General features: G+C 38.7%; 1 protein-coding gene across 1 annotated transcript; it reads left to right on the top strand.

Annotated features, from left to right (window-relative positions):
• The first annotated feature begins 685 nt into the window (after window positions 1-685).
• LOC140238730 (lipoma-preferred partner homolog) lies at window positions 686-12,263 on the top strand. The gene is made up of 6 exons (XM_072318627.1): window positions 686-711; window positions 2,733-2,992; window positions 7,737-7,957; window positions 8,744-8,874; window positions 9,736-9,856; window positions 11,916-12,263. The coding sequence occupies exons 1-6, from the start codon at window positions 686-688 to the stop codon at window positions 12,027-12,029; spliced, it is 873 nt and encodes a 290-aa protein (XP_072174728.1). The 3' UTR covers window positions 12,030-12,263.
• Window positions 12,264-13,415: the final 1,152 nt, after the last annotated feature.

Genomic DNA, 13,415 nt, shown 5'->3' with positions numbered 1-13,415 from the left:
AAAGATACGAATGTGCATACGTACATGTACACATGCTTCAATCAAGATTAAACCCAAAAGGTTGTGCCAGCATCATGTCTCATTTGTCTGCATACTTTGTGAGTTCATTCTGCCATGATGAAATACGAGGTCTGGACACAAAGTACTTCAATCATTGAGGCTGGCATGCTCAAATTATAAATGCTTGAAGCTTTACACCAGTGTGAATGGGGTCTTATGAGAAGACCATACTGTGATTGGAGTGGTTCCAGGGAATGTGTCCTATCATAGTTATTAAATGTCTTCACTCATGTCGGGGACACTGTCATTAACTGATGAGCCACCTCAGACTGTCCTTTTTTCGCTGATGTGAATGGGGCACCGTCGACAGATCTCATTCCAGATGTGGGGGAGTGAGAGGGGGGGGGGATGGAGCCTGGACTTGCCCCACCCTCCCCTTACTCACATCCTGTGTCCAGTAAATGCACGGGTCGGGTCGCACGTTTCCCCCCAGCAGCCCATCCCCACAAACACTTCAGTCCGCTGCCCAGCTTTGAGCCGCATCTGCATTGGTGTGGAGGAGTCTTGTAGAGATTGATGTTGTGGATGCACTGCGGTGTCTGGTCTAGAGTGAAAGTGGAGATCAAACGTGGGCAGATCTTTTTCTCTCACTTTACGATAGTTTCACACTCCTACTAGTATTTCAATGGATTACAGGGAGCGAGGGAGGAGGTAAGTTCTGAAAAGAAATGTCTAATAGCCTCCACAGCTCAAGATGGTGCAGCTGTATAGCCACGTATCTGCCATTCTAATTAAGCCGTGTGTCAAATGCTTTCAGGTTTACCGGTATGTTTGTGTCTCAGGAAACTGTGTACTGGCAGCATACATTGTACATGTATGTGTATATATTGCATTTGCCTGCCATCAGTTAAGTATTTTGCAAAGTAGACTACTGTATACGCTGAATATCTCGCGATGTTTTTATTTTTGCGAATTGCACGAGTCGGGTGCCATGCGCGAAATTAAAGACATGCGAAAATAATGACTCTGATCCCAATATTAATGTGACGCACACACATATTCTTCGTTCAGTACAGTACTCCACGATCGCGAATTTAACCACTCACGAAATCATCGGGAAGTCCTGATTCGTGAAAATTTAGACTCGCTAAATAGGCCCGTTCACAAACAACGAAAATCGAAATTTCAATCGCGATCCAAATTTCGATTTTCTTTTCGACCGTTCATACACAGGGAAAAATTGCACTTCGCAGCAAGGAAAGAACGATCAGTGGCCAAACTGCGCATGCGCGAAACTTGCATGACCGAAGACTGACCCCGCCCGCAGTCCCAATAGAGTTTCGCACGCGCTACGAACGATGGGATTAAAAATACCGATTTCCGAATCTCGATCGCGCTCACACACACGACGCTTGGCAAAATAATCGCGATTATTCTGAAAAATCGCACTAATAGTGCGAGTTGGATCGCGATAAGGATCGCGGTAATTAGTGAGATTTTTCTGTCCACACTGGAAAAAATTTCGAAATTTTGATCGCGATAAGAAAATCGATTTTTAAATCGCACTTTTTCCCTTGTGTGTGAACGGGCCTACTATATGGCGTTTACAGTAGACCTGTTCATGTTGGGTGCTGTTTTATGTTAATGAACTCATTTCAGCCATTTGGGGGGGGGGGGGTAGCAATAGTTTATTTATACGCTGGCATAGCAATGCATCTGTCTCATCACCTTTCTTTCTTATTTTGGAAACCCCCCCCCCCCCCCCATTAAGGCTGACGTACAGTGTTTCTCAGTTGGTCTATAACTGTTTAAATGACCATTAACTATGCATCTGTGTCTCACAGTTATTTATAATTGTATCAGGAATGAGAGGGTTACCAATGCACTGGACATTATGAGGATATCTTTTTTTTGAATAATGAGAAACCTCTTATGAAATACGTGTATGTAAGAGCATATAATTCTAATCTCAAGGAATTCTAATCTCAAGGAATTCAAAGTTCATTTGATAAAAATTGATTTTGAAATGGTCGAGATATCCAAAACAAAGCTATCCGAATTGAAGGTGGGACCCATCTTTTATTAGGATTGCTGTGTTATACCTTGTTTTTGGATATCTCAGCCATTTCAAACCACTTTTCATCAAATAAACTTTGACTTCCTCTTAGAATTCTATGCTGTTTACATTTCAATGAGTGGTTTCTATCATGAGTATCTTGCAAAAAGTTGAAAGCTGAATCCTTATCTTGACCAATACAATACCATGGGCGGTACAATACAAGGGCGGTGAGTTGGCTCAGTCGGTAGCGCGTCTGCCTCACGATCACGCGGCCCGGGTTCGAACCCGAGTCTGGACTGAGCAATGTTGTGTGTAAACATACCGTCCCCTCTAGCAAGAGGCAAAACACTCTGTCCCTCGGATAGGACATAAAATGGAGGTCCCGTGTATGAGAGAGTCACAGCTCATGCACGTAAAAGATCCCGCTTCATTCATTCATCGCAAAGAGCAGGGTGTCTAACCCGGTGAAGTGGTCCCACCCCACATCCAACTGGACCCCATGGAAGACCAGCTTATTGTAGCTGAATATGGGCTATCCAGCCATCTTCACAGATGGAAAATGAACAACAACAACCACAACAACAGCAACCATCCCTTTAATCATTTTAACAATTTAACTCCTGTTGATGAGATATTAACACTCAGAATGCACATCTCTACCAATCTCTCTCAGGCAACCGTCGAGCGTAGCTGCGGCACCTTCAGCGCGGGCTCCGGCCCAAGCCCCTGCCCCGGTCCCTGCCCCAGCCCCAGCCCCAGCTCCGGCCCCAGCGGGCCTGACGGGGCCCGACTGGTCCTACCATGTGCCCAAGCCCACAGACCAGCCCATCTCGGCGCCGGCGAAGTCGGGAGCGGAGGCAGAGATCGACGCCCTCACCAATCTTCTCGTTGCTAACATGGGGAGCATGGGAGAAACAGAAGGGGAATACTTCGGTGAGTTTCAATTTTAAAGTTTGTTTCTAGTTAAAGGGATCATAAAATATTGGTTGAGACCTTATTTCAGGTTTCTAACATTTTTTGGTGAGATAATGAGAAACCTCCTATGAAATATGAAAGAGCATGTAATTCTATGAGGAATTCAACGTTTATTTGACGAAAATTGGTTTTGAAATGGCTGAGATATCCAAAAAAGAATGATTGTAATAAAGTGTGGGACCCACACTTTATTACGATTGCTTTGTTTTACTTTGTTTTTGGATGTTTCAGTCATTCCAAACCCGATTTTCATCAAATAAACTTTGAATTCCTCTTAAAATGGTATGCTCTTTACTACAGTATAAGTGTTTTCCTGGTATCTTGCAAAAAGTTAAAAGCCCAGTTCTCATCTCCACCAATACTGTACCATCCCTTTAAAGGCATTACCATTTGCAGATGAAACAAAAACTCAGTGTTAGTGCTTTAAGAGACTTCTAAAATGTGAGTAAGGGATAGAAACAACCACGGTAAAAATTTGAATCTGTATAATCAATGTTAAGTATTGTTAAAAGTACAAAAATGTGTTGTTTTTTTTTATTTATATGTTTTATTTCGAAATCACATGAAATCACAATATTTACAAATAATCATCAATCAGCAAAAACGAGAAAAAGAAAAAAAAGAAGAAAAAAAAGTGACAAGAACAATTCAGAGATGATATAAAAAGAGAACCACCATGATTCATCAATAGCATTGATGTTAAATATTGTTAAAAATACAAAAAAGTGAACAATAGTTGTAATGAAAATGTTTCCAAACTAAACCGTCTACAGTTTTGATTTATTGAGAAAAATTCTGATATCTCCTTATATTTTAGGCTTTAATGAGAAAATTTTATGTAGTAGGATTTTTCGTGATACAACAGACCTACACATGTGCATCAAATGTGATATCTTGAAATTTTTTTAAATCACTGCTCCCATAGGTAATCAGGACCTTTAAGACAAACTCTTACTTCCCCCCACCCCCTCCCATTCTGAGAGACTGTAAGAAAATTGTGATAGTAGCTGTATACTTCACCAAGACAGATGTAATGTATGTGCAATATATTTTAAAAACAGAAATTTTTATGTGCATGAAATGTTTAAGATAAGCCTACTCTCAATTGCTATCCTAGCCTTGATCGTTTGATCACAGTGAAAGAGCTGCACAGAAATTCAAGGATAGAAATCTTTGGCCCAGCTTTTAGGAAGTTTTGCGGACAGATTTGAATCATTTGCTTGTCTCTTATTGTTGGCATATCAGTAATTGTTTGCTTGCCACTACCAATATTGTACACTATAAGATTGTTACGCCATTATTCAAGCATGATGCTATAACATCCATGAGCTCTCATGAACCACCACTGTGATACTGTGATAACAAGTTTTCGATTTATACCACATTTTGTGTTGAGCCAAGGTTAACCAGTGTTTTCATGTTTATGCAACATATATGAGCATATATAGTAATTTAGAAATAAAGTACTAGATTGGGTGATGATTTAAAGAGAAATATTTAAAAAAAGATCTCAAAACATCAAGTTGACATATTTAATTTTAGTACATTTTATACTCATAATCTTGTGCAAATCAATGTGTTACATTTCATTCTGTGGATATATTATATTCAGCCTTAATGCATCAAACAGAAACTAATCAACTGGTAATTTTTGAGTTCTGTTGGACTTCACATTTTAAATCTTCTCTGGCTGGAATGAAAGGCATTTGGGGAATTTATTTTAAGGCTGTGCACCCTTAATGAGGGTCACCCTGCCTTGTCAGTGAATGTAGCAGGTTTTACAAGGCCCTTCCCCCTGATTTACTGGGCTAGTATAGGGCTGATGTGCTGGCTGGTGTTGTCTGTGGGTGAGGGGTTTTACTTTAAAGGGATGGTACAGTATTGGTGGAGATGAGAATTGGGCTTTTAACTTTTTGCGAAATACCAAGAAAATACTTATGATATAGCACAGAGCATACCATTTTAAGAGGAATTCAAAGTGTATTTGATGAAAATCTGGTTTGGAATCACTGAAACATCCAAAAACAAAGTAAAACAAAGCCATCGTAACAAAGTGTGGGTCCCACACTTTATTAGAACTGCTCTCTTTTGGATATCTCAGCCATTTCAAAACTAATTTTCATCAAATAAACGTTGAATTCCTCATAGAATTACATGCTCTTTCATATTTCATAAGAGGTTTCTCATTATCTCACCAAAAAATGTTAGAAACCCGAAATTGAGTCTCAACCAAAAGTATACGATCCCTTTAAATAGTGATTCATACCCCGTGAGGAGTTGAGCGTAGAGGTACAAACAGTTTGTACCTCTTTGAGTTGAGTGATCATCCTAGTATTGAAGTCTGAAAATTTGAGTGAGGTAGACATGACTTTACAATGTATGTCACATACAATATTGTAGTCCTTTCTTTCATGTCTCCATCTATAGGTTTGACGATTTCTTCATGATTAGCTACTTGTACAATCCTTCCATGAAACACAATTAAAGTTCTGTTTTCTGTTAAATTCTGTTTGTAGTTTCTTAAAGGACAAGTCCACCTTCACGTGCATAAGGACTGAGAGAATGCAGCAATATAAGTAGAACAAATCAGTGAAAGTTTGAGGAAAAACAGACAATCTGTTCAAAAGTTATGAATTTTTAAGTATCTGCGCAGTCACTGCTGGATGAGAAGACTACTACAGTGTATGATGTCACATGCGTACAACGATATAGGGAAAATAAAAAGAGAATTTCACAAAACTTTACATTTTGAATAAAGTGCACATTTCTTTGACTTGTTACTGACGTATGTTAAGGGTAATATTATTCCCCCTGCCTTCTGAAAGAGAGAAGTCAAGTGTTCTTTTGTTATTCGAGAAAAATGGAAATATGTTGAATTTTCTTTATTCTTTCTTTATATTGTTGTGTACATGTGACATCACAAGCTATAGTAGTCTTTTCATCCAGCCGTGACTGAGCAGAAACTTAAAAAATTCATAACTTTTGAACAGATTGTCCGATTTTCCTCAAACTCTCACTGACGTGTTCTACTAGTATTGCTGTATTCACACAACCCACATGTCTATGAAGGTAGACTTGTCCTTTTAAGCACCATTCCTTGCATATATGACATCACAAACTGTAAAATAGTCTTCTCATCCAGTGGTATTGGTACTGAAACTGTAAAAATTCATAATTTTTGAACGGATTGCCCGATTTCCCTCAAACTTTCACTGGAGTGTTCTAATAATATTGCTGAAATCATACAATGCATACGACATCACAAACTGTAAAGTAGTCTTCTCATCCAGTGATATTGGCACTGACCTTCAAAAGAATTGTAACTTTTGAATGGACTATCTGATTTTCCTCAAACTTTCACTGATGAATTCTACTAATATTGCTGTAATCACTCAATTCAAACATGAAAATCTTTTAAAAGGTGAACATGTCCTTTAAATCCACAAACATCTGTCCATGTTCTTTGCGGGAACCATAAATACTTCTGAGGTCATGGAGAAGAAATGTATTTCATACTGCTGACTGTACTGTAGTAACTGTGTTGCAAAAAAAGGTGTTTCACCGATGGCCATGTGATACTACACTACTGTGTAGTGTAGATTCTGCCTGCATAACAGGATGTGGACTGTGTGGATTTCAATACCACAATGTATCCTGTTTACAGCATTTCACATTGAAAGTTAAACGATGCAGTTGTCACAGCAACTCTTGCATGGAGATACTACTTTGCACATCAATGAGTCAGATTTTCCTCTCACATATCAATTTCTAAGATATCTGTTATGGTACATTCACATATGACACAAATTTGTTTTATAGAGGCCATAGTAGCAATCTGTAAAGTTATGCCTGTTACTGCCAATTGTAATGCATTACTTGCATTGAAGTTGCACGCAGTGCTTGTTGCTAGGTAGGGCAAGGCTTGAACAAGTATTTGAATTATTAGGAACAACTTTTGTCAGGATAGTATGCAACAAATGTAAGATTATGTTCCTAGACCTGATATGTACGCATCAAAAAATGATATACCGTGTTTGTTTGATTGTTGGACTGTACAGTACTGGTAGAGGTGGGGATTCATGTTTTGAACATTCCTAAAGTGAGATGATGAGAAACCTCTTATGAAATATGAAAGAGCATGTAATTTTAAGAAGGATTCAATGTTTATTTGATGAAAATTAGTTTTCAAATGACTGAGATATCCAAAAAAAGTGATAATAATAAAAGGCGACAGGCCACGCCTTTTATTAGGATCTCTTTGTTTCAACTTGTTTTTGGGTATCTCAGCCATTTCAAAACTGATTTTCATCAAATAAACTTTTGATACCTCTTAGAATTGCATGCTCTTTGACATCTCATAGAGTGGTTTTTGAATATCTCACAAAACTTTAAAAGCTAAATCCTCACCTCGACCAGAACTGTACACACCCTTTAAAGTGTGTTCTCAGAAGTGCACTATTTAAGTCAGTAGTTTATAGGCCCTAAGTGCCAGATTTGTGGTTGGGTGCTGGGTCTTAAACAAGTATGTTGTTTGTTATTCATTAAGATTATAATCATGACAAATGTTTTGTTATTTGTGATTATATCTTTTGTTTAATGTTTTATGTGTTAATGTGTAATATGCAAAACAAGTGAAACTTACAAATGGACAATAAAGACTGAGATTGACATTGAAATTTTAATTGCATGTGTATTTTTGCAGGAATTTGTGCCCGTTGCAAAAATAAAGTGGTTGGGGAGAACAATGGCTGTACTGCCATGGACCAGGTCTACCACGTGGAGTGCTTCACCTGTGAGAACAATTGTAACACCAAGCTTCGGGGTCAGCCGTTCTACGCTCTGGAAGGAAAGGCGTTCTGCGAGGCCTGCTACGTCAACTCGCTGGAGAGATGCTCAACATGCTCTAAGCCCATCACCGACAGAGTGAGTTTTCTCCTGTCTGCTTCTGTTTCGTTCTGTCCTGTGTGATTTGATGTAGTTTGCTGTGTTCTTCCGTGCTATGTTATGTATTTTGTTTGTCTTATCGTGCTGTTTCTTCTTTTTATTCATGTAATTATTGACAATGTATGTACTTATTTACCTATCATATTCAAAGTTTTGTTTTTGTTTTTTTTTGCAGGGGGTGTTGTCTTAATTCATAATGCTTATCTACTAACATTGTAGTGTACCTTTGTTGCATTAGTGTTGTTTTTTTTTTCCAGCTTGTTTTTGCCTTTTCTATAGATTTTTGTAGTCCTGGGATTGATCTAACAGTAAAAAAGCATAACAATAGCAAGCATCATATTGACTATTTTATTGTTGTTGTTCTTTGCCTAGTAAAGTGAATAGTGAGTTGCTGAGTGCAACACAGAATGAAATAATATTTTAATCTCTGCAAATGATTGAATGCGAGTAGGTTTGTATGTTGCATCATGATAACCAGCAATTTCTCTGACTGAATATTTCATTTGCCGGGATACAAATCAGGTCTTTACTGAGATTAATTACATAACAAAAGATGTGAAGAGAGAAAAAAAAAATTGGGGGTGGGGGTTACAAGGGGGATTTCTGGTCAGCAAGATATACTGTAAGATAAGATAAATCTAATTGTGTGATATACACTGTAGTGGAAGTTCTGGATCAATTATGCAATCACTAGAAAATCTAGCCTGATGATTATTTTGTTTGTAATCATCCTTATTTTACCCATTCTTTCTTCTTTCCAACCAGATTCTGAGAGCCACTGGAAAGCCCTATCACCCCGACTGCTTTACCTGTGTGGTCTGTGGGAAGAGTCTGGACGGTGTTCCCTTCACGGTGGATGCCACAAACCAGATCCACTGCATTGAAGACTTCCATAGGTGAGAGAAGGAATTATGCACCACTCTTCCTCATAAGCCACCAGTTCCCTCCATTAGGCAGTATGTGGGAATCTTCCAAGATTTCTTTCTAGCATACACCTCTTGGTTGTAGTAACTTCGCAATACAGAAAAGGCCTTGTCTTTTCCAAATGAAATAGAAAGCATGGAGTAGTCAAAATTACTAATGAATACAATATGACCCTGAAACATGCAAGTGTTCCAAATCACTGCTTGCGGGAATGCTTTAAGGAATTGCAGTTGGAGCTAGTGTTGTCATAAGAAAAGTTAAGAGTACACCTCATGCACTTGATGAATGAAGGGCCATATTTTTGCTGATGTAGAGCATGCAAGGACGTCTTCAAGGAAAAACTACATTGTATCCTTGAATTTGAATACTGTTGAAGGAATTTTTGTGGCAAGGAAATTTTTCATTATTTCCTGCGATGTGAATCTAGGGTGATGATAAAAGCGCACATTTTTTTTTTTTTGTGTGTGCTTGTTGTGTATGTAATATTTTCATTACAAGGTACACCTTGTATGTATATTTTAGGGGTATGACTGTTGTGTTATTTGTTGTTTTCTTTTCATTCTCATGTCCTGTGCCATGAGTAAATCAAATGTTGTTAAAGGCAGACCAGAGAATACCTTTTACCCTGGTATGTGCTACCAAAGACGTTTACTGCCATGGCAGCAGTTAGCTGTTTAAAGCTGCTCACTCAGTTGTCACGTCGATCAGTAAAATTAAAAATGTGCGAAATTCATCTTACCTGGCTAAGCGCAAAAATGTCTGCTTTACACTATGTTAGTAAGCCATCGTGTAGTCCTCTCAGTCATATATCCATGCCTGATCTGTCCATGCAGGAAATTTGCACCTCGTTGCTCGGTGTGCCTGCAGCCGATTATGCCGGACGATGGTCAAGAGGAGACCGTGCGCATCGTTGCCCTGGACAGGAGCTTCCATGTCCAGTGCTACAAGTGTGAGGTAAGCTCGGCTAGTTGCAGTAGTAGTAGAAGTAGCGTAGTGGTTTAGTCTTTGCTAGGACTGTTTGTGGAGTTTTGTTGAGTGATTTTTTTTTTTGGGACACTGCATGGAGGAATATTAGTATCTGAGAGGAGATATTACAAACAATCTTTTCCTTTTCTTTTGTCTGTGTTCAATTCTCCCTATCGCATATAGCCGATATCAATCGATATCATTTCACGATACCGATATCTGATCGATCACTTTTGGGACGTATACTTCCAGTTTTGCGGTTCTAGAAAATTGTACCAAAGATCCTACGTAGTGTAGGATCTTTGGTCGTACATTCCTTTCTGTAAATGTCTCAAACAAATACTCGAGTTTGACTTCAGGTCGAAATGGTCTTTCTTGCGAAGCAGATTTTTCCACACTCTCCGCTGAACTTTGTCTGTTGGGAACTTCACCCACGTCACGTCCTTCATCTATGGATATTTTCCATAATTTCGTCGTTTGGCATCATTGGCCCAGCATTGGGCTGCTTCGCAGAAGAATGCCATTTATCAACTGTAAAGTTACAGATTAGAAAATGACTCTATTATTCACGAGATTATAAGACAGAATTTCATATGATCTATGAATACTAGGGTAGCTAGTACTTCGGCGTTCAGTGTGCATAAAAGTGTACATTTACACATCGAGCGTTCGTAACTGGAAGTTTATATCCCAAGAATTAAAGGTGAAAAACAGAGTGCCACATGCGTTCAGATTCGGAGAGCTATATGCAATAGGGAGAATTCTGAAAGCATCATGTAGTGATTGATATTGAAAGATGCTGCCACTGTCCTTCTGGTTTCAACACCAAAACTTAAAAAATTCATAACTTTTGTATCGATTGTCTGACTTTCCTCAAACTTTCACTGATTTGTTCTACTAATGTTGCTGCTTTCACTCAATCCACATTTCTCTTGGGGTTTGGGTTTCATTTCAAGAGGAGTGTGAGGTGAAATTGAGCGGTTGTGGTATGCATAACTCTTTGTTGCATCTATAAGAAATGACCAATGTCATGACATGTAGGCGTAAGTGACATTTTTACCTCCACCAAGGAGGCTATGTTTTTGCCAGCATTTGGTTTATTTGTTTGTCTGTCTGTCTGTCTGTTTGTCTGTTTGTTTTGGTTGTCTGTTTGTAAAATATCTCAAAAAGTTATGGATGGATTTGGCTGAAATTTTCAAGAAAAGTTGTTAATTAATGGCAGAAGGAACACATGATTAAAGTTTGGTGGTGATCCGGATTACTGTCTGGATCCAGGATTTTTGTTTAAGTTTTTGAGGGATTCTTTATCGTTGGTAGGGTCCATCATGAACACTAGATGGCGCGCTTGCTTTTGCAACCCTCAGAGCCTTAGCGCTGTTGGCCAGAAAGTGCAGCGGAGGCAGCGACGGCTGGTCGGCAGTAAGGGTATGTTTGGATGGTCAAGGAATCTAATCATGCAAGTGATATATATATAGGACTATGATATCGGGTGGAAATCACTATCAAAAAGAACAGATGACTAGATTTTTGGTAGTGATCCGGATCGCCGTGTAGATCCACAAATTTCAGTGAAATTTCTGAAGGATCTTGTATCATTGAGAAATAGGGCCAACGAACAAGGAATTCCAAGCTGCCCGTATTTGAGGCATACATGCATTGAGCGCGCGCTCAAGGCGCAAGAGGAAGCTATTAAAGGTAGAGACCTCAGGATTCTTCTATATCACTGGGAAATAGGGACATTTTCAGCAGAGGTGTATGTGGGTGGAAATGTACTGCTTGGCGGAGATCTGCACTCTGCAAATACTTTTCTAGTTGATAGTGTGAAAGGTACATGTAATTAATGTTTTCATTCACCCCGAAGATGCTAGTTGTTATGCATGAATTATGAAAGAGAATATTGATTAGGGAAACGACACCAAACAAACCATTTTGCCCTAATGGAGGTGTATGTACACATGTACTTCAGATTAGTAAGGCTGCATGGCTACAGAGTTTAAAATGTGAGTCTGTGGTGTTAAGGACCATGTTATACCACTCCTCTTTACAGGACTGCGGGGTCCAACTGTCGTCGGAGGCGGACGGGCGGGGCTGCTACCCCCTGGACGATCACATCCTGTGCCGGGAATGCAATGGGAGGGCGGTCCAGAACATCACGTCGTAGTTTCCATGCTTCACCACTGCACAGGAGGCGTGGCAAAAAGGAAATCACACAGTTTCCATGGTTACTGGCAGGAGGCGTGGCCAAGGGAAATCACAGAATGGAAAGAAAAACACAAGTTCTCTGGGTGATGGTTGAAATGTGGGAATGTTTCATGGAATGGGGTGGGATGGTGGGCAAGGGGAGTGGATAGGGAGGGATTTTGAAATCTGTTTATCTTTTTTCTGCAACAGATTTGCTTCACAAATGATGATAAGTTGTCTGCTATGCTGACCTTTTTTGTGCCAGGGACTTTGGACAGTTTTCTGTGTCAATCGATACTCAAAGTGCGTAAAAGCTTTAGGATGAACAAAGAAATCACCCCTTCGAGGCATACCTCCACATCGGATTTAGTCTTCCCATTGTGTCAAGCTGATCCTAAACATTTCTTGAAGTTTTTAAGCTTGACTCAACATGATCACTATTTTTTTTATTACTCTCATTGAAAAAAAAAATCCCAAAACAAAAAGGCTTCAAATCTTTCCTTGCCTTTCTCCATATAGTTATTTTATGAAATTCAGATCAGTTCCCTTACCAATTTGCAACCCTTTCTGGATTCTAACACAATAGATTTTATAGTGCTGGCGACTTTTAATATTTGTGAGTTTGACAAAATTTTGTATTTCGCAAAGTTAACATACTGCATTGTTATTCTATATGAGAAAAACATGCAAAAGCTCATACCAATGTGCTTGATTAAAGGCGATCTAATTGCAGCCATTTATACACTTGTGAGTAGCTTTATTGAAGGTTTTTAGGAGTTACAAAATTGTACCAGGTCAAAGGATGAGATATTCTTTGCTTGATAATTGATTTGATTTGATTGATTTTGATTTTGATTTCTGAATTTCTTTTTCATTCATAAATAAAATACAAAGTCAATTGAACGAACTAATTGAGCAGAATATAATTTGAATTGTGACAGTTAAAACAGATAAATGATTAATTCGGATATCCAACATTTTTTTCTAACACAATGCAAAATGAAAACAAACAGGCATTATTTTGTGCATACATTTATGCAAACATTGGATCCCATATATCTGTCATTCAAAGACAAATTAAAGGGATGGTACATTATTGGTGGAGATGAGAATTGGGCTTTTAACTTTTTGCCAGATACCAAGAAGACACTTATGAAATAGTACGGAGCATACCATTTTAAGAGGAATTCAAAGTTTATTTGATGAAAATCAGGTTTGGAATGACTGAAATATCCAAAAACAAAGTAAAACAAAGCGATCGTAATAAAAGGTGGGTCCCACATTTTATTAGAATCGCTCTGTTTTGGATATCTTAGCCATTTCAAAACCAATTTTCATCAAATAAACGTTGAATTCCTCGTGGAAT

Source organism: Diadema setosum, chromosome 15 (genome assembly GCF_964275005.1).
Source record: "Diadema setosum chromosome 15, eeDiaSeto1, whole genome shotgun sequence".
In the NCBI taxonomy this organism is placed as follows: domain Eukaryota; kingdom Metazoa; phylum Echinodermata; class Echinoidea; order Diadematoida; family Diadematidae; genus Diadema; species Diadema setosum.
Note: the sequence above shows the minus strand (reverse complement) of the source record. Positions and strands in the feature narration are given on the sequence as shown.

Coding starts and splice junctions, on each gene's coding strand:
- LOC140238730 (XM_072318627.1), top strand. CDS start 686: ATGGATTACAGGGAGCGAGGGAGGAG. Junction 712..2,732: donor TACAGGGAGCGAGGGAGGAG/GTAAGTTCTGAA, acceptor AATCTCTCTCAG/GCAACCGTCGAGCGTAGCTG. Junction 7,958..8,743: donor CTAAGCCCATCACCGACAGA/GTGAGTTTTCTC, acceptor CTTTCCAACCAG/ATTCTGAGAGCCACTGGAAA.